This window comes from Leuresthes tenuis, unplaced genomic scaffold (genome assembly GCF_036924035.1).
Source record: "Leuresthes tenuis unplaced genomic scaffold, fLeuTen1.0.hap1 SCAF_6, whole genome shotgun sequence".
NCBI classification, from domain to species: domain Eukaryota; kingdom Metazoa; phylum Chordata; class Actinopteri; order Atheriniformes; family Atherinopsidae; genus Leuresthes; species Leuresthes tenuis.
In genome coordinates, this window is record NW_027325360.1 from 14,763,887 (window position 1) to 14,785,033 (window position 21,147).

A 21,147-nucleotide genomic window follows, 5' to 3' on the forward strand; every position below is an offset into this window, starting at 1 on the left:
TTTTCAGCAAAGCTTGTGTATGCCGTCACTGCAAGCAGATCTAATAACCAATAAGATTCTTTTTCCAAATCTCTAATGGGATTCTGAAACACTTCAAGACAATGATCTCCAGGTCTTGCGGGTTGGAAGGCTTCTTTTAATCTTTCGTTCCTGCCACTGATTGCTAATGAGATTTATATTTGGCTTCTGGCTGGTTGTCTCAAAAATGCTAATATTGTTTTGTGGTAATTTGTTGACCAGTGTGACTGTATGGTTCAGCTTGTCACGACACAAGCTATGGTGCAATTCAGGCCCCAATTCTACCGAAGATAGCCTTTAACCAGACTCTTAAAGTAGATTTTTGCTCATTATACTGTGTGTTTTGACATGGTTGCTGAAAACCTCGATTCACATTCCTATAGTCCTACAGTTTCCCCATAAGGACTTTTTTGGATTTGATTGTTTTTCCTCTCTGTGTCCAAACAACTCAATTTTCATCGCATCCGATCATAGGATAGATAACAAAAACAAAAACAAGGAAAGTGCATTTTTTCCAGTTGAGTTTTCAAAAAAAAAAAAAAAAAAAAATTGGAATATTTTTGTGTTGGTCATGGAGAAGTGAGTCATCCTTGGTTGGTGTCCAGGGAGACCAGCCTTGTGCATTGTCTGTTGTGGTGTCTGCCTTGAGATACTGAATGGGCCCAAATCCCAGTGGAGACAAACATAAAGCTTGTTAGCAATAATTAGAACTGCTTGATTGCCATTATTGGGACTAAAGGTTTTGCCAATGATTGTAAGATGGGTTATGGAAACTTTTGGACATGACATTTTTTATAAAAAATGTAATAATGAATAAATACATGAATGAGTGAGTACATAAATAAGTAAATAAACAGATGCAAGTTCACAAACACAGAGCCTTTAAAAGTGGCTCTTGTAATACGACACTTGCAAACATTTTTCTACGCTGGTTTGGATTCTGTGCTGAGAGAATGAGAAGTCACTGGCAGATAAAATGGACAAGCTTGGAGCACTGATGAGCAAACAGCAAGGATATCTAGGATACAGTATTATGTATTTCACCAAGATTTGGCAACAGGATGATATTCTAGACTCCAACATCTCTTTATAAAGCTATAATACTGCACAGGCAGACAGAGCCTAGAGACAGAGTGGGAAGAGTATAGGATGAGGGATCACAGTGCTTTTAAACAACTGATTGTGTAATGCTGGACGAGTTTCTGAGAAAAACAGTTCAACACCTTCATTTTGGATGTTGAACTGCTGCGATTTTCTCTCCGTGTTGTCTACCAAGAGGGAATCTTTGTTACCTGCTGATGTCGTATGTGACATCATCAGTTCAGTTGTTGCCAGGCTACAAACATTACACCCCAGTGCATTCATTGCAATCTCTTGAGATTTCAACTTCTCTCTGTCTCTCTTTCCCTCTGTGCTGCACTTAACTTTTTGAACAGTTTGTCATCCGTTTTATTTATTTATTTCCCTTCGGAGATTAGTGTCTTTCAGTACAATTTCAATTGTAGCACATCAGCAGCACAAAAATCATCGGATGCATGCGACGACTTTTTTTGACTTCCTTGTTAGAAGATGCAGATGTAGTGCAGGATAAAAAGAAATAAGAGAACAACAAAAGCAACACTGAAAGTAAGATGAAGGTGTAGATGGCTTCAGCATCTGCTGGCAGATCACTGAGAAACAGATAAAAAAGCTATTTGGTTTCATGACTAGATATAGAATGTAAACGTAAAGTCACAAAAAGATAATGTAATATTTTATGTCTCCACTTTTTCACGTTACTAAGATAAATTCCATCTCCTCCTCTTACTTACCCCTTCCACCTCCTCTGTTCCCTTCATTCCAGTCCAATTTGTCACTTTTCAAGCAAACATGCAAGTTTTTAAATCAATCAGCATAGTTGATAAGGATGACTTCTATGTATTTCTCCCTCCCTTCTCTCATGCAGCATCAATCCTTCTCTTATTTCAAATGTCTCTTTCAATCCTCGCCATCTTCTTTCTCTAATATGTACAGTAATTCTCCTCCAATTCCTCTTTCTGAAACCTTTTTTTCATCTGCTCTCCGTAAATCTGAGTCACAGCAAAGAAACACTGTCATCACATAGGCAGAGAATTGTAACAGCAGGAAAATATGTTTGCTGTTTGAGCTTGATGTGTTGAATCCTAATGAGCTATCAGAGTATGCAGGAAAAGAGCTCTCTCTTTTTTCCTGTCAGGGTGATTTGCACTATTTTGCACAAGAACATATCAAATTAAAGAACCCAGCGACCAAAATGGACTTTTCTGGTCTTAGCAGAGGTTGGGTTGTTACAGAGGATATTTCAGCAATCAAACCAAAGCACGGTGACAGAAATACCAGCTTATGCCTCTGCAGGGATTTCATTCAAATCCAGTAAAATACGTTACAAACATGCAAATATGTCAATCCTTTTTTAAAAATACAATGAAGGGGATTTGCTCCAACACTGTGTCATCACACTGGTTCAGACGAAATAATACCACAACTTACTTTTAAATCACTAGCAGCCTCAGTAGGAACGAACACTGAGAGCATGTGAGGAAGAAAACAAGGAAACTGAAGGGATGAAAAGTAGAAGAACAGACAGGATAGTGCATATTAGCAGGATTACTGTAAGAGATACAAGTCACCCAGCGATAGGCAACCTTGAGACCTGAAAGCATCGCTCATGAAAAGCCGATCTCACTCTCTCAAAGCCAGACTGGGAGGAATCATAAAAACAGAGATCTGTTACCCGAGCCAAGCTGGGCCACCCTGTGTGGTAACCTTGGCAACTCCCTGACCGATGGCTGGTTAGCAGGAGGTCCTCTAAGAACAATGACACTGACACATAAAACATGCACACTCAGAGAACACTGCTGCCTACGGATCTATTGTTGACTGTGATTTGAAGAGGTAAACAATGTTTGAGTGGCTTCTGTGAACTGAGAGTACACCAACACACGCATACACCTACACACACATACTGTGAGGCATCTGGGGTGAGGTTCACTCTTGTGCTCTGTTTAGACAGCACATCCCATTTACCCTGCTTTATGCTTCTTCACTGACTAATGAAGAGTGGTGGTGCCTAAGTGTTCATTATGCATGAAGTATTTTTCTGACACAATTAGATATTTTAGTTTGCTGATAATAAGGCACTTATACGTTATAATTGTGATTAAGCTTTATATTGATCTAAAATCTCAAGGGACCTTCTGAGAGAATCTTAACAAGGTTAACACCACTTGAAGTTTGCCTCATCAGTCCTAACCACTGTTACACTAACTTGGCAAACAGTGTGTCGAGTGTTTAACTGAAAATATGAGAACAAAGCATACTTGGTGAAAGTGTACCCCAGTGCAACAGGGAGATTTTCTATTTTCTGTATCTGTAAAATACAGAGTTAAGATCACCATATCTCCAGTCTGCACTTTCTTGCTGGGTCTTTTCTATTAATTCACAATTCTTCCGTCTCCCTCAACACCATCAAGGTCCCTGTGTACATATTCTTTTTCATCTCCTTATGCCTCTTTTTAGCCCATCTTCACCTATCTAGAGTCAAACCCATCATTTCTACTCTTCTTTTAGCTCCTCTCTCCTCCCATTCCTCTCCTTTTCCACCTTCCTAAAACTCCCAATTTCCCCCATTCTACTCCCAGAGCACCCATTTACCAGCCATATCATCTTCCCCTCTTCCCATCATCTCTCTTCTGCTTTGTCTCAATCGTTCTCTGGAGTGCTGTCGTAGCTTCATCCTGGGCTGAAGGATCTAAACAGGACTTGGTTGATTTACCACCGTTCTATCTGCCATCGCAATCAGCATAATCTTTAACATCATCACTGAAGTCAATATGGTAAATTGCTAGAGGCTTAAAGGCTTACACTATACAGCTCCTTACTGTCAGCATGCAGATATATAGCAGAGGTGAAGAAATTATGATAATTTTTAGTGTCTGGAGTCATTATGCTAAATGACAAGATGGTAATAAGAAGACACTAAGTGACAAGGGAAATTACAGATTGAAGTTACAAATGCAAGAAGTGAAATCTTCCAGTTTAACAGTCTCACTGAGACTGCATAACATTACATACACGTAGAACAGATGCATATGAAGAGTATTATCAGTGGAATACCATCAGAGGTGGCCAAATATCGTAAAAATAGAAGATATTTTACACTTAAGAATATGCAAGGATATTCATAAGGAATATAATTGACTGTGAGATATAAATCAGCCACATATGATTCTAACGACTGATATAACCTTACCTGCTGAAAAAGTCAGTACTGTTTGAATTCAGAAATAAACATTTTTAAATGCTTTTTCAGGTAAGACCAGATTTAGCCATAGGGTGCAAAAAATGTAAAACTGCCTTAGCTTTGGTAAATATCTTTGATAGTGTTGAATATAATATATTCTGAGTATATATATATGCATAAAGCATTTCATTCATTCTTCAAGATATATTGCTTTATACTCAGTCTCTGCTGTGATAATATGCCCTGTACCATACTTTCCGAATGTCTTGCCTCGCTTTGTTAATGTATAGGTTTCAGAAAAGCTTATTTTTTCCTTTCTTTTTATTTCTAAGAAGCTACTGTCAGTGATGCTAATATAAATGTGACATAAACTTGCATAAAAATATGCATTTTCTAAGGTGGAACCTGCCCATTGTGCAGCAGAAAGCCATACAGACAGAAAATCACTCAGACTGGCGATCCACTCAAGACCAAAATCAATCAGCAGTCATCAGAGACTCTTAAAGCCTGACGAAGAGTAGCTGTCATATATTCATGCAGGGACACTTACATCAACTGAGTCAGGTGTGTGTGCTCGTGTGTGCGTAAGCACCAGGATGTATGTGAAAAAGCATGCAAATTTGAAGGTTATAGTGGTTTGTGTGCTTCAAGAACAATGAGTATGCAACACAAGTATGAGTGCGCTACAGTATGAGGCCATGAAAGCCACTCAGGCAGAAATGCTCCCATTTCACACCCCTTTATATGCATCAGTTGATAGCATTCGAGGTGACGAAAAATCATCATACCATATGAAAGGTAATGGTATGGAAACACAAGTAAAACATAAAATTGCATGCATCCATTAAAGCTAAAGATATTGTACCTTAAAGAAAAAGAAAAAAAAAACATAGTACTCAGTTGTACATATAATTAAACTATGGGAATTTCTATTATCTTCTTTTTTTTGTCTTTCCCACATGTTATTAGCAATTTTCATAATCGTGAATTTTTATAATAATTTTTTCAGTCCTGCTGCGATTAATAAGAAAGGTAATAAGCTTATTTGTCATTTCAGTAAGTACTACAACACCCTGCAGTCAGGGGTTCGAGCTAAAATTCTTCACTAAACACACAAAAAAAGAGTCCTTTTTCTTTCTTGAGACGATGCAAGAATAAGCTTGAAAGACCTCAAATGAGTTATGTGCTGACCTAAACGAAGGTGCCACCCAGTCAAACAGTGACATAAACAATGAACCAGTCTTTGATATCATGTGTGACACAAAGTTAATGAGATCTCAAGTCTGAGGGGCAACACCTCTTACTTTATTGAACGCTTTAATCATTGACTGAAATGGAGGAGACACATAAATAACCCTCTGACTGGACCAGCAGCACTTGCCCGGGTCTGCATGCGTTTGTGCATCAAAGCATTAAAACTGTACATACGAGTAATGCCTTCATGTTTGCATATCTTACATTGTGTGCGCATTTGTGTGTTTCTACATGTACTGTACATGCTTGTGTTTGTGCGCGCACATATTTGTGTGCGAGCGACGCCACAGACAGCTCAGACACTGACCCGGTGTGACATAATAATAATAACAGTATTCTGCTGCAAGGGATCGAAACTGAAAAGGGAGAAAATCCATCGAGTGCAGGAGAGAATGGTGACAATAAGGCCTAAGAGCTTTATTGTGAAAGAGAGAGAGAAAAAAATCACACAATAAAGACAGACATAACAGAAAGAAGAGGAGAGAAAGTATGATTGAGATGAAAAAGTATTCCAAGTTCTTAACTTCACAGGGAGACAAACGTATCTAAATAAATAAATAAAAAAAACAGCGAGACAGACAAAATAAAGACATCTGAAAGGGACTGGAGCACGGGGTCTGATAATAGCATCACGGCCTTGCAAATAGCCTTAAGCTTTAAAACACAATTGCGGTTACTGTTCACTGCCTTCCAATTATATTTTTCAGTAAAACAAGAAATCTTAGCAGGTTGAAAGGCACAATGTTGAGAAAATAGTAGCTGTATACCGTAAGCAGGCCCAGAAGAAAAATGTTCTGAGGTAAAGTTAAGAAAAATCAAAGCTGAGTACAGGCTATATGTTGAAAAGGTTTTATACAGTATTTGACAAGCAAAACAAAATAAAGCTGAAACAATGTTGTTTTTGTGGATAATCACTGAGGGTTTATTTTCATAATGGCAACAGTGCCGCTGACAATGCTGCTGCAGCAGAGAGGAAACATCACCTTGTGTCACTGCAGTTAACAGAGGGAGACGAGCATTAGTGAACCACTAGAGTGCACCCTGTAGCCTGTAACACAATGCAGATGCATAAGTGACACCCGGAGAGACAAAGGGAGGAGTGGATAGAGAAAATGTAAGAAAAGGCTGAAAAGGAAGACGTGGGGATGAGGTGGGAGGGCCAAATGGAAGGAATAATGTAAGAATTGTGTCAGAGAGAAGCACAGAAGCAGATATCTGTAAATTTTCAGTGGTTTAGAGGAAGAAAAAAGGAAACATGCAGTATGGCGAATGAAGAAACAGAATAGAATATACAATCAGAAGAGACATATTCAGAGGAGAATGTCTGCCACTTCACTGCTGCTGTGCAGTGCTTGCTGCCACTCTAGAAATGTCACCTCTGTCTTACAGAATGTACCCATGAAACCATCTTTTGTCTGTCCTACATCCTTCCCCTCTTGTTGCTTACTTGCAGAGTTTTCTGTCCATGTTGCTAACTAAAACACCATCCAACTTGAACTTGACTGTTAGTGACATGAGACAATTTGTGCATTCTACTTGCAGATTTCCACAACAGTGCGATCTCTGGCACACGCTCACTAAACAAACAGATTCTGATATAGCTTAAGTGTTCTCCCGTGCTTTACTGTTGTAAGGAAACTGCAGTCATAGCCAGGATTTCATACTCGACAAAACAAAGGAACTGATCCTGTTAACTTACAAGGTGGGGCTGACCGCTCAGGGCTGGTGATCAGGACAAAGTTTATGTAATGCTAGCAGCTCATTATCAGGTCTTACACAATCAAGTGTTAAGGGTTGCAGCCAGGTAGGTGGAAGACAGAGGCTGGACTAGTTTGCATACTGAAATTACTACATATATCAAATTAAGCTGGGCTGTATACAGTACTAACATTTAGGCCTTTGAAAGTGTCATTCATTTGGATGGAAGAAAGTGTAGTCCATTTTTTTATTTGATTTTATATGGATAGAAAATAAAAAAAAACTAAATAAAAGTTGGCGATGCCAGTGGGGACCAGATTTGGGCACAATAACAGATCAGCTGTGAGATTCACTTACTCCTGTAAGGTCCATCTTCTTTCTTCTTTTTTTAACTCTTGTCCAATAGAGTTGAACATTTTTAGCCAAATAGAATAAACCCTAACCAGACAACAATGGTCTTAAACGAAGGTAGTAAGGAGAGAATACCTCACAAGATGGTGCTAATGTCCCAGCGTACAACATGTGACATACCTTCAAATTCTCTATAGCAATGACAAATACAGTTTACTTTTACAAACCTATAGCCCTGTTTAGATATAAACTAACCCTCGAGATAAATAGTCTTTAAATTATGAAGAACTAATCATGTTTCTGGAGACTACAAATTAGGTATTATGATCAACAAACCCCAGCACTAACCAGAAATATTGCTATATAGTTGCATCCTTATGTGGTTTTTATGTTATGCTGCACTTTTATGCACTTTGATCAATCCTCGCCGCATATGCAATGCTGGCTCAAGTTCACGTTTAATATATTCATGAGGTGGAAGGGATACAATGGGGGTGAAATGCGATGCAGTCAGAAAGTTGGATGAGCGTAAATGAGATACAGCAGTCAGGTATTTATGATACTAGGTACCTCCAAGGGAATTATAAGGATGTTGCTTACATGGATTTGTCCTCATCAACAAGAATGACCCCGCAGATAAGTGAAGGCATATGATTTGACATTTTGTTGTTGATGACTGCAGGTGATACAATACTCAAACAAAACCCATGTGCAAGAGTGACAATAAGCCAATATTTCCAGGCCACACATTTAACTCAAGAAGCACTTTCATACAGTATGTGAAATGCAATGAAAATAAAATGAGAAAATACATAATTTATCCCAAAGGGAATTTATATAATAATTCGCTATGCCTTAGTAACGCGACTCCTTTAATGATTGATCTGAAGACTCAGTTTAGTGGAAGTCAGGAATTCTCTGAAGGACCGAGGATTATCGAATGAGAGCAGAAGTAAGCTAACCAAATTACTACTCTTATTTTTGGGAATAATGATACCTATTGTTGTTTTTTAAGTAAATAATACATATGGATGTTACTGTAAAAATGCAAGTCCCCGAATCGTTTAATTCTTACTCTCAATTTGCATTGCTATGTTTCATGATATGTGATCTATAACATAGGCTTCACCATAAATGGAATTCTAACTCACTCTGATCGCTATCAAATACAGAAGAATTGTTGCGAAAGCTCAAGAAGATTCAAAACTGTAAAACCGGAAATTAATTAAATTATGAATAATGAATGTGACAATCTCAGAGGCAACTCTTCAAGTTGATTTAACAACACAATCAAATGCTATATGTTCACATATATTACAAGATCAAATGCCAGCAGGTCATGCCTTGAATATGAATGCCTTGCACAGAGTCATGAATAACTGCACTGACACTGTCCCCATTCTGCACATCCCATTTATTCCAAACCTATTACGGGAGTCCTTCAAGTACAATATTTGTTTTAATAACCACTGTGATTCTACATGTGTCATAGGTCCTTTACTTGAAACAGATAACCAATTAAAACGGGTAAAGGCCTACCTTTCGAATGCCTTCCTTTGACTCCTCCATGTTATTATCTCCTCCTCCGGTGCGATTAATCATCCGCCACATCTGGGAATACATGGGATCTCTCTCAAAGGGGTTCATAGCCTTGGAGCGCACCTGATCATATACAGCAGAGTCCAAGACTGTACCATATGGCAACTCTGTCTGCTTGGACAAGTCCTGCAGAGACCTATAAGGACAGAAGTGGTCAAAATTGTTAGAGATTTCATTATCTCAGGCATTTATTCACTGAAAGCACCATATGCTTGTTTCAGCTTAACATCAAGCAGATATACATGGTGCTGTTATGGCGGTGACACACAAATAATCTTTTAGCTGTTCTTTGGTAGCTGTAGTTAATGGCCAGCAGTATCCATGATAGATGCTGCAATATGTAATTGGGAGATTGGGAGGAGATGACAGTTTCTAATGACAGCTTTTTAAAATTTTTTATGAACAGATAATCAACAAAATATCAAGACTGTCTCTGTTCTTACAGTCCATAGTAACATGGAATGGCACGTTAAAGACATAAATGTCCCGAGTCCACCCTAACTGCACACTTTTTTTTAATGATAAAATGGAAAGAAGTAGACTTAAATGAATAAACAAATAAACAATATTTTAGTACACCAGGAGAGTTTGTATATAATGCAGCAAATGCACTGCAGTGACCAGGCTGTGCAAACTAAAGAGATGCATCAGTGGAAAAGTACACGCCTAAAAAGAATTTCAGGCTGAGCAAAATTCTTTTTATGTACATGAACAATCAAGTCTTTGGTAACTCCCCGTCGTAGGGTCTGAAGAGGGTGGCTTTTGGTGGCGAACACCATCACCTTCCCATGAATGAATGACTTCTACGTGCTCTTCAGCAAAACAGGGGGAGTCAGCAGTATAATGTAACTGACACTGGGCAAAATGAGAAAAAATGGGAATTGGTCCCTACAGCGTGAGATAAAAAGAGAGAGGAAAACTTTAGACAGTAGCACACTTTTCACAGCACTTAATAAGATGGCTTGGTCAACAACTTTGTTATCGTTACCTATTACCGGGAGACAATAACTAAGAACTAAAATTCAGAAAAACTACACACTGCCTTGAACTTCTTTCTTTGGTTCTCTTTTGCTCCACTCTTCACCCATAAATTAGCACCTCTGGGGGAATATACAAGCCATTGTTAATTACAATGCAACCGTGCATGGGCTGCCTTTCAAAGAGTTTGGGAATGTAATGGAGAACCATTACATGATCTAATTACTGTTTGTTTGTTAAATGTGTGCCTACATACCACCCGTGGATTTGAGATACTCTCATCTGGGAAACAAAGCATGCAAACAAAAACACTCAACATGTTCCCCTTAATGAAGAACAGTCGGTGTACAGTATTAGATGTCATTAATTCAGTTGTAATGCAGCATTCCCACAAAGCAGATTTGACAATGAGCAAAAATAGGAACAGGTATTGCTTGCATCATAACGAGGTTGTTTGTTTCCTTGGACAAAAATACATACACACAGACAGACATACTGTACAGTATGGTATGAGATAACATATTCAGAGATGGACAGCCCTTGTTGTTCCTCCTCTCTTATGCCCTCCTCAATTATCTCTGACCCATTCAAAAAAAAAAAAGTCCTTTGAAGATTTTAACGAACTCTGCCATGAACATGAATCTTTTATTGCTGTCAATTAATCTTTGGCCTTAATAATCTCCCTTCCCCACTGCATTCCCTTGAGAGTATACTGGCTTATTAGTGCACATTTTGACCAGGATTCCCGCTTTGTGAATTGGTTTCATATGGTAGGGACTCTAGGCTTGTTCTTTAATGGTGCACTGCAGGGGAAACAGACGGAGAATGAGAGAAACATGTATAACGCCTGCATAAGATTAGATGTTAGATATTACATTACGTGTGTGTGTTGCCTCTCATATATTACACCTGTCTGGTAGAATGGATTTCCACTCTGAGACACAATCAAGCACACAGAGGGACTCTGCAGTGTGTCTCTTTGTGTTCAAAACAATTGGTCATGTACACAAAACTTCTCACAATCACTGATGTGAACAGGTGTGGAGGAGGGCAGGCGTGGGTGCTTGTGTGTGCGTGCACAAGCAGGCACACACAATCACAATTACATTATGATATCTTATCTATATATGGTGTCTCGATGACTAGAGTTTTGTGGGGATTAAAAAAAAAAAATCAAAAACATGAATTGGGTTTATGCTGGCTTAACTAATTACTCAGATAGTTTGAATGTGATTAATAATAAAACAAATAGATCCAAAGAGTTTGTACACGATTTAAGACAAGTGTCCAGCATGTCCACAGTAACTCACATACAGGCTCTGGTTTGATTTCCCTTTTTTAAGGATATTTTTTAAGCTAAAATTCTATCAATGCACTGACATTTGACAAGTAGAGTAAAACAGATTAATGGTTTTGATCAGTGATGGTGAAGAGAGAGAGAATGAAAATGTGCAACACCTTAAAATGACCTTTTAAAAATTATACAAAGAAGAATGCTGCATATGTTGCTCATCCCAATGGACAACACTTCCCTGTCTCCAGATAACAACGTGATCAAATAACTAAGTGTGCTCAGTCAGAGGCTTCCTCAGCTCCACATCAACAAATAACACCACGGGCCATTTCTGTCCACATCAAAAACTCGACACAGTGACGTATTTTATGTTACGTACAAAATTAACTGCGTGGGAGTCCACTCGATGGGAGTATCATTCTATTCAATAAACTGGAATGATTTACATTGATAAGGGAAGAATGCATCTTAAGAATTAAAAAGAAAAAGATTGTGCACAATGACAAACAAGGTAAAAAGAGTCCGAAAGGTGTCAAAAATAAGTCAACCTATGTTTCTGGATTTCAATAAAACAGTAACAGATTGTTTCAAGATTATTTATTACTTTGTGTGTGGAGTGCCATGGAACTATGTGCATACGGGAATTATGCATTTAATTGTCTTTTTGTGAGTGTTTTATGTGAATTTAATTTTTTGTGTATACGTGCGTGTGCACACACTTCCTCTGTGTATGCTAGCTCATTTTGCAAGCAATTATATTCCCCCGAGCAGCTCAATGAGCAAGCAAATGGAGTGAACAGCAGCTGAATGTATTTTGTGACAAATAGTCAGTGTGGGTGTGTGTGTGTGTGTGTGTGGGGGGGGGGGGGGGTGTATGCGTGTGTTCGTATGACTGAGTAAACGAGAGACAAAAAAAGTGAATAAGAAACAAGTAAGAGTCCCTTTTAATTGCATGTTAATAAGTGTTTGCCTGTGAAAAATCCATTTGCAGCCACATATTACTTTTTAAAATAGAAAAATATCAGGCTGATTTTATAGGGAAATTAGTCTGTAAAGTAAGTCGAGCCAACTACTGTACTATTGGTAATATACTATAATACTATAATAATAACATAACTGTGAACAAAAAGCAGTCTACAGCGTATGTGGACTGAAACGGCTGAACATGCTCTTAAAGTTAGCTCCTGTAGTGAAATTTCCAAGCTGCAACTAAACATTCCTCTGTCAAGGCAGATCTGAGACAGACAATTCAGTTTGTTTGTCAGTCTGTCAGCAAGATTACACACAAAGACTACCGGGCTGGATTTCTTGAAACGTATTGAAGAGGAAGAACATGGGTAGAGGAAGAAACCATTTAAACTTTGGTGCTGATTCAGATCACTTTCTTTAACATTGTGAACAAGAGCATTGACCTTGGCAGGAGAATATAGCCTGAAAATATCCTGTTCCTCTGTTTGCATCCTGTCCTTTGACACAATCTATTTTTTCAGTCTTGTATGTCAACACTGGGTAACATTGGGTAAACCTCATACAATGAAATTAGAATTTATTTAAGGATTATTTCTTTTGTTGATGGTCATTGCTTGACAATATTATTACATATTGTTACAGATTTTTCAACAAAATATTGTATAGTTCTTTTAATCACTGGTATGATGCTGTTTAAGGACAATTTCTTGTCTTTATCACTAAGGGTATGACTTCAGAGTGTTATAATCAATCGCACCTCATGAGTCGTTCAATGATTTTAAGGAAACTAAATAATCACGAGTCTCTGCCATTTGACCTGACTGAGCACATCCTTTGCCTTAGAAAACAGACAGAGTGGTCACCTGCAAAGCTAAAGCTAAGACAAACATTCATAAAAATGCCCGACTCGACTTCATCGCAAATCTCGATCAACAGTTGACATTTCCTGGAAGAGGACCGAGAACAAACTTTTTATCCTTCAACAATCCTCCCGGTTTTCCCAATTCTTCTACTCTATCTATTCATTCTCTCAACAGGGGCCATCTGTTCCTTCACTTTTTCTCTCTGTAAAATACATTTTCACTCTGTCTGGTCATCTCGATCCAAATCTTTCCAGCCTCACGCTTTTCTCTACCCATTTGTCTTTTTCTTAAACTTCAGACCTCAATCTCGTTCTTCCCTTTTTCTTCCTAATCAGTCTCAACTTTTCTGCTTTGTCTCTTCATCTCCATATTCAAATGCTTATTCCTTTTCGTCTCTCTCGTCTTTTGCACCTTCTCTTTGCGCCCCTCTGCTGTCATCCTTGACTGTTTTCCTAAAGGATTCACTGTGAAATTGAGGGAAAACATCCAAGCGTGAAATAGTCCGGAGAGGGTTCTTGACGCTTACTTGTTATTTCATTTTCAGGATGAAACAAGGGCATTAATACTTAAAAAGCTTGCCTGTCCTGTTGGGAGACACTAAAAAGAGCAATGCCTCCATCCTTCCCCGGCCTTCCCTTCCTTTATCGCCAGTTTATTTCCTTCCTTGCTCTTTTCTATACCTCCCGAATCACTCTCGGTCACACAATTGTAATATGAAAATAGACTATCAACAGAAAGAAAGTGCATTCTAATCACAGCATCTAATCATAGATTACACACTCTTCACACAGTCCACTAGGTTTTGTTATGCTTTCAGATTACTTTCGGTATATTTCTGGAATGATCCGTCTCACCACTTAGTCCAAACCCATTTGAAGAGGCTGATGTTTCTTGTAGTTGATGCTATTAAAGACATAACTATGGCACTGGTAACTGCAAGCAAGCAAACACACTAAGGATAATCCACCGGACTGCACGACAAAACATCTCCTTACTATTCTTCCTCTCTCACTTTACCTGCAGAGATGCAGCTCACGTCTCGCTACATGATGACACTTAAGACTTGAAAGCGGGAGAAAAGCAGAATGAACGAGAAAGTGACAGAAACAAATTGAGAGACAACAAGTGATGAGTTTTGGAGAAATAAATGTTGTTTATTCCAAAGCCAAGCACAATTAACTGTGGCACTGCCGGGCATAACGGATGCTCCAGCATGCTGATTAGTCCAATGAGAGATGAGTATTTCCTAGTGCCACCAGGAAGTAAGCAGGCAAACATATTATCGCAAGAATAGATAAACAGAGGGCACAGAGCTTGGGGAAATAATGTGTGTGATAAAGCACAGCTAAGAGAGTACAAAGCTTTGCCAGCTGCCTTGATACCTAAAATGAGCATAAAAAACACTCTTTCCCCAATGTTTTCCCTAAACCACTCTTTTCTTTTCTTGTAGAGCTGTCGCGGTAACCGCAAAAATGAAATATCGCGTTATTAAGAGGCCCACCGCGAGCTGCCCAGGCCCACCGCGTCACCGCACTTGACCTGATCTCACCACAACACACGTTGAGAAGCAGACAATGGCAGTTGCACTGGTATCAAAACCAAATGTTACTTCTGTCTTTTGAGAGCATTTAGGCTTTCAGCCAAATGAAAAGGGGGAACCAGCCAATCTGCAAAATCTGCGGCAAAACGGTTCAAGTAAAACGAGCAAACGCAACGAATTTAAGGGCTCACCTGGCAAGCTACCATCCAGTTATTGAAACGCGGCTGCCGCTGCCTCCTGCCACACAGAATCGCAGAGCAGCGGTGCCAGCCGACAGCTTGGAGTCGGCAAGTACAGCAGAGACAGTGACAGACATAAAGGCCTAACAGTAAAATAAAAGGTGTAATAAAACTGTCTTTTTTATAACCTTTTTTAAAATGTGTAAGCACCATGTTTCAGAGGAAATATTGCAACGAGTTTTGTAATTTAGTAATTGACAAATGAATTTGCTAGATAGATAGATTTAAAAAGAAGAAAAAGAGAGAAAAAAAGATGGTGCAATAATATCGTATATTGCGATATTGAGCCGCCCTGACTCACCGCAGGAGGAATTCGTCAACCGCGACAGCCCTACTTCCTTGTAGCTTATTATCTTCAGTATCGTCATCTGTGCAACACACAACGCACACGCTTGCGCACACAGGTGCAAACACACAGTCTTGAGACGGACAGGAAATTACTATCTTACGATGAGGTGACGAAGGGATTGAGACAGGGTAAAGGGGGGGTAAGGAAGCGACTGTATGCTTGTGTGTGCGCACATGCAGGCACATGTGTGTCGCCTCTCATGCATTAAAGCTGTCTGGTAGAATGGATTTCCACTCTGAGACACAATCAAGCACACAGAGGGACTCTGCAGTGTGTCTCTTTGTGTTCAAAACAATTGGTCACGAACACAAAACTACCCACAATCACTGATGTGAACAGGTGTGGAGTCGGGCGGGTGTGGGTGCTTGTGAGTGCCTGCACACACACGCACACACAATTACATTATGATATCCTATCTATCTATGGTGTCTAGATGTTGAGATTATCTTTGTATTATGGAGAATACTAACTCTTGTGCATCTACTGTTAATATCTCAATAGACAGACGGCAACATATTTTATTTTTCAGAAATTAAAGAAAAGAATGTGTTTGATACTTACTGGATGGAGTTCTCTATGCGTGTGATAGTGAGGAAAGCAGCAAGATTGGCCGTGTATGAAGATATGACAATGAGAGCAAACATCCACCAAACACCCATCATCATCCTTGTTGCCAGGGTGGTGTAGGGAACTTCTCCACCTAGAAACAAAGAAAGGAAGACAGAGATGCACAGTTTGGAAAAAGTTGGCCATAACAGAAAAAAGTACAACATCTTTAAGTAATAGTACAAATTTGCTTCAGAAGGTTAAGCTGTTGAGATAGCAGATAGTAAAAGATTGTGTGTGGATTAACACATTTTGATCTTCACATCGTAGAATAAAGTGCAAGAAATAGATTTAAAAAAAAAAGAAAGAACACATCCTTTAGTTAGCAAATATAACAAGTCAATGGAAGGGTTATATAAATAAGAAATATAAGCACACCTAAAGTAACAGCACACAAAACTGTTCGCACACAAGTTTAACTTAAAGCACTCTGCTACAAGAATAAATAATCTTGTACAAGTGCGATGAATCTAAACAAAATGCATAGTTGTGTGGAACATGTTACATTCAAGTGGCTTTTCTATCAACAAATATAAAATCTCTTTATTCACATCTTATCTCCAAAACAGCTCTTTAAAAGTTGTGCTGCACTATATAAAAAAGAAATAATAACATTAGTAACGGCTTTAGCTTAATGTGCATTAAAGAAAAGATTGTTGTCACTGCTCTGGGCCCAATAAAAAAGAATTCATTTGTTTGTGTACCAACAAGAAAAGGAACAGAACACATTTTATTTTAAAGCTTTTCTTTCTTGATAGATTACAGGCCACCCTTTCTGTTGTGTAAAATACACCTCTATTCACATTTCAGTATGGATTTCAAAATATGTAAACACCACCACACACGGTGACGATTGAGCTTTCCGTCATTGTCTTTAATGAGAAGAAAGAAAAAAAAGAACCTCATTCATCCTTGAAGCAGGGAATCGCTGTTAGCATCAACTCAGACCAGGCAACACTCCTCGCTTCCACCTCCTCTTACCCAGAGTCAATAACACATGTGACACCCACATAATTTCATGTTCCCATTATCTTACCCTCTTCCTTTCTCCAACATATTCACGCCTTTTCCATCTTTATCTTTTGCATGGTTTATTGCATTTGATTTAATTTAAATGCATTATCTTCCTGTCTCTCTTCAGAATTTTTCTATAGCTTTCTCATGCAATATGTTTGCTGTTGACAGAAGGTTTTACCACTAGCCTGAAGGAGCTATAAAGTGCCATATTGTATGCTAGTCACAAAATCGCTTGTGCCTGACTGATGTGGCACCTTGAGCTCTTTTGTTAATTTCTGAATTTTGCCAAACTTTTATGTTCTTTTGAATTCCTCTACAGAGAATGAGGAAAAAACACCGGCTGTTCACCTATTGCTCTTTATCAGGTTGTCAGAACGCGCTAGCAATAAAATATGATAATCATGAAACTCATTTTTCTATCAAAAGTTCTAACAGTCATGAGAAATAATTCTAATAAAATGCAGCTTTGTCAGTGGGGAGAAGAGTTGACAATTTTCTTAGGATGCGTGCAACAAACAAACATCAATGCTTTCCTCTCATAATGTGCTCTGCCAAGAAATGTCTAAATATATGTCAAACTGTGACTGTATTATCTTGGACTCGAGTAGCTTCTAAGACACAACCTTTGTAAATCATTCCACCCACAAAAGGTATTTGGGGATTTATTGGTTTCATACTGGCAGCATCCATGGAGGGCTGAGTAAGTTGCGTGAGGAAAAAGCAACTGTGTAGATTCAGAGCAATTTTCATTTTTCATGTTAAAATGGGAAGGCAAGTTTCTTTGATTTATTTTATATTATTTGTGTCCCTTGACAAAGTTTGGATCAAATCACAAACAACACTTTCATAGTTTTAAGTATTCTTCTGCTGAAATGCTGAAAAGAGTGAACATTGTATTAATATTGCTATTTTAATGCTAAAGTGTATTGTTTATTCAAGTCTATTCTGACACTATTCTATTCGGACTAGTCTATTCTGGAGCTACTTTAAAAAAACTGGTCGAGTTAGCTCAGAAAACACAGACTTTAAAGGTGCTATGATCCCAAAAGCTTCTCTTGGCCATTCTGTTGAGTTTGATAACGTCTCCTCAATTAGTTTATACTAAAATAACTAATGTGTCTGTCACTAGCTGATAAGGGAATGATAATGTGAGGAAATTAAGTTGAGTAAATTATTTCTTTTTTGGTGTATGATATTATAAAGCAATGTGATTAAACTTCAAAGATCACAGTTTATAGTAGCGCACCACTTGAGGTCTAAGATAATTTGATCCAGCAACAGAAACAGGCTTTCAAATTAAAAAAACAGGGTGTATACCATGTCTTTAGTTATGCTATTAAACAGAGGTGATATATCATCGTGTCCAAACATACAGACGTCACACATCCTTTTAAGCCACTGTAAAGTGAGTACTTTCAGTGTATTGTGATATCAACATAGCCCTCATACTAAAAACTGTATATGACTGCACACAGGGCATTCTTCATGCTGTGTACCATCAAATCCATCTTTCATGCAGGGGAGAACACTCAGATGCTACCATTCAGAAATAGTACAGCAGTCAGCAATCCCCTCAAGTCAGTGAATCATTACCTCCTCTAAGAGGTTATACTGTTGGCTCAGTTTGACTGTTCACAGGATTAGTAAAAAAAAAAAAAAGAAAAAAAAGGGGCAAATTTGCATTACAGTTTTATAAGAGATGTGACATGGCCCAGTTCGAACATAATAAACATTTAATGATGATTCAGAACCTGATTAGGATCCCTAATTCTTAAGATTCTATTGAATTCAATAGTATGCTAGATGTCCATAATTAACAATCCCTCTAAATAAATAATGTGAAGCCAATACAATGTTGCAACCTACAGTGGAAAAATGCTGTCAGCGTGGGGATGAAGCTGACTGCCTCGCAAGTAGTGATGATTACAAAGAAATGAGGAAGAAAAGGTTTCAAAAACAATCGTGGTTGATGTTGGTTTTTTTTCGTTGTCTTCTTAGTCTTACAGGCTCCTTTTAAAGGATAGCCACGACTCGCAAAATAATCTTTTATACTGCTCCTCTCTGTAGGCTTTAGTGAGCCATCTTTCAAGATACAATTCCAATCTACTTCTGGTGGAGATCATGAAAAAAAAAAGTTAAGAGTGTATGAGCCTTTGCATTTGTGTATGTTTACGGATTCTAGAGGAGTCTTAGCTAACACAAAGCTTGGCAGCATCAAAGCACCCTGCTGAGTCTCCTCAATATAGCTCGCCATTCTTACCGCTGTGTTCTATGTTCTGAGAGCTTCTGCTTTGCTCTCCAGTGGCTGTGGGTAAATAGTGTTTCTCTATTTCTTCTTTACGATAGGCAGTCAAATCGGCAACTCTGCTCACATATCCTACCGAGGATGTTGAAGGTCTGAGCTCATTTTATCTACTTATATGCTGCCAAATATATATTACATTTTTCATAGCTTTTTTTTTTTTTTTTTTAACTTTCAGCTACTTTTAGATCACAAGTCGCAAGACACTAATTACTGGGTTACCTCCTGTCTGATTTGACTGAAAGACCAAGTGAACTGCCAGACATCTACATACTGTAATTGATTGGTTAACTAGATAGTTGGCAGCTTGTTCCCTTGGCTGTATGATTGACAGACTGATTGACACTGCAGGGCAAAAGATTTGCTCCCTCATTTAGAAACTCCCGGCCCTGCTATTTCGGACGCATTTCTCATTCTCTTCCAATTTCATCATTCTTGATCTAATTTTGTGATTTCCTACCCAGACTTATAGCTGACCAGCTAGTATTTTTGTCTTTGTTGCAATGTCTTTTCTTTTTCCCCTTTATTTTTTGACATTTTGCTCCCCACAGGAGAGGGTGTTGCGTAAGTGAGCATGGCTTCATCCTTAATTTTAGTAATACTATAAAACTGATAGTGCTACATAAAACATGAGGGCTGTTCCCAGTAATAGAAGCTGCTGTCTCCTACTCTTGTTAGCTAAGCAGTTTGTAATTAGTAGTTTTCCTCTCTCTTCTGAACAACCTTCTCTGATTGCATTAAAGGATTCTCTCCGACTCCAATTCAGAAGAATTGTCTCTGGTTTTATTCTAATTTCCCGTCTTCCTGTTTTTGTCTCATTGCCAATTGAACCAGCAACACAGACACGCTTGTTACTGAATTAACTTGCTTCAGTCAAATTAACTTGCCGTCAAATATTACAGGAGTCATAGTGAGGCAGTTCAAATGATGAAAGAAACTGAACGTGTCTAGATTGCAACTAATAATAAATACTTGGTATTCAGGCAGCATAAAGTATGGCAAATAAAAAAAAATATCTATTAAAAAACCTAACCTGAACCCATATGAGAAATTTGTTTTTATAAAATCTTTATTTATATAGTTAATGTCATTGAGACACGTAGTCATAGACAAGAGACCTCAAGTGTGAACACACGTTGGCTCATTATGGGCTCAGGTCAGACATAAAGCAAGAACATTGATAGCTCATGTGTATGAGAACAACAGAAATTACCCCATTCCTCAGTCCTGAATGAAACTAATCACAGCAGAAGGTGATTAAACGGAAAACCCCTTGATCCTGCGTATGATGTCGTCAATCAGATGCATGATTAAGAGGCCAAAGCATTCAAAATAAAACACTCTTTTCAGTTATAAGTATTTTTCTGGGGTTTATTGAACTATTTTAACGAGTCACGTATTTAAAAGGATGAAATGTTTGAAAATTTCTCTTTTACTAAGATGATGTCCCATACTTGCTGGTTAAGTAGAAGACGGTGTTCTAAAATGTGTATCTAACTGTATTGCAAAGAACTCAAATTCTTAGATTATTTTACTTTATTCAGCTTGTAAACGAGTTACAGTCAATGTCTTAAAATTAGTTGGAACACAAAGCATCAAAGTCGGTTAAATTATTATTTTTTTTTACCATATTAACATGTATATAAATATTTTTTATGTATTACAAGGCCTATCATAAGCAAAAACAGCTCGAACGACTACATAGAAAGAATTCTGCACAATCAAGCAATTATGGTAAAGCCAACTCTCAGTCAAACAAATGGCTCCCACAGTTCTGGAGATCAAGCCTCTTTCACCTGTTAACAAGCT

General features: G+C 38.3%; 1 protein-coding gene across 2 annotated transcripts in view; it reads right to left on the reverse strand.

Moving 5' to 3' along the window:
- grid2 (glutamate receptor, ionotropic, delta 2) overlaps nucleotides 1-21,147 on the reverse strand; it is a 456,461-nt gene that overhangs the window by 58,308 nt on the left and 377,006 nt on the right. For both annotated transcript variants that reach the window (XM_072387763.1, XM_072387764.1), the window contains exons 12-13: nucleotides 15,975-16,113; nucleotides 9,122-9,317 (exon numbers count right to left, since the gene is read on the reverse strand). In XM_072387763.1, coding sequence (XP_072243864.1) covers nucleotides 9,122-9,317; nucleotides 15,975-16,113 — 335 coding nt within the window. The remainder of the gene's footprint in view (nucleotides 1-9,121; nucleotides 9,318-15,974; nucleotides 16,114-21,147) is intronic.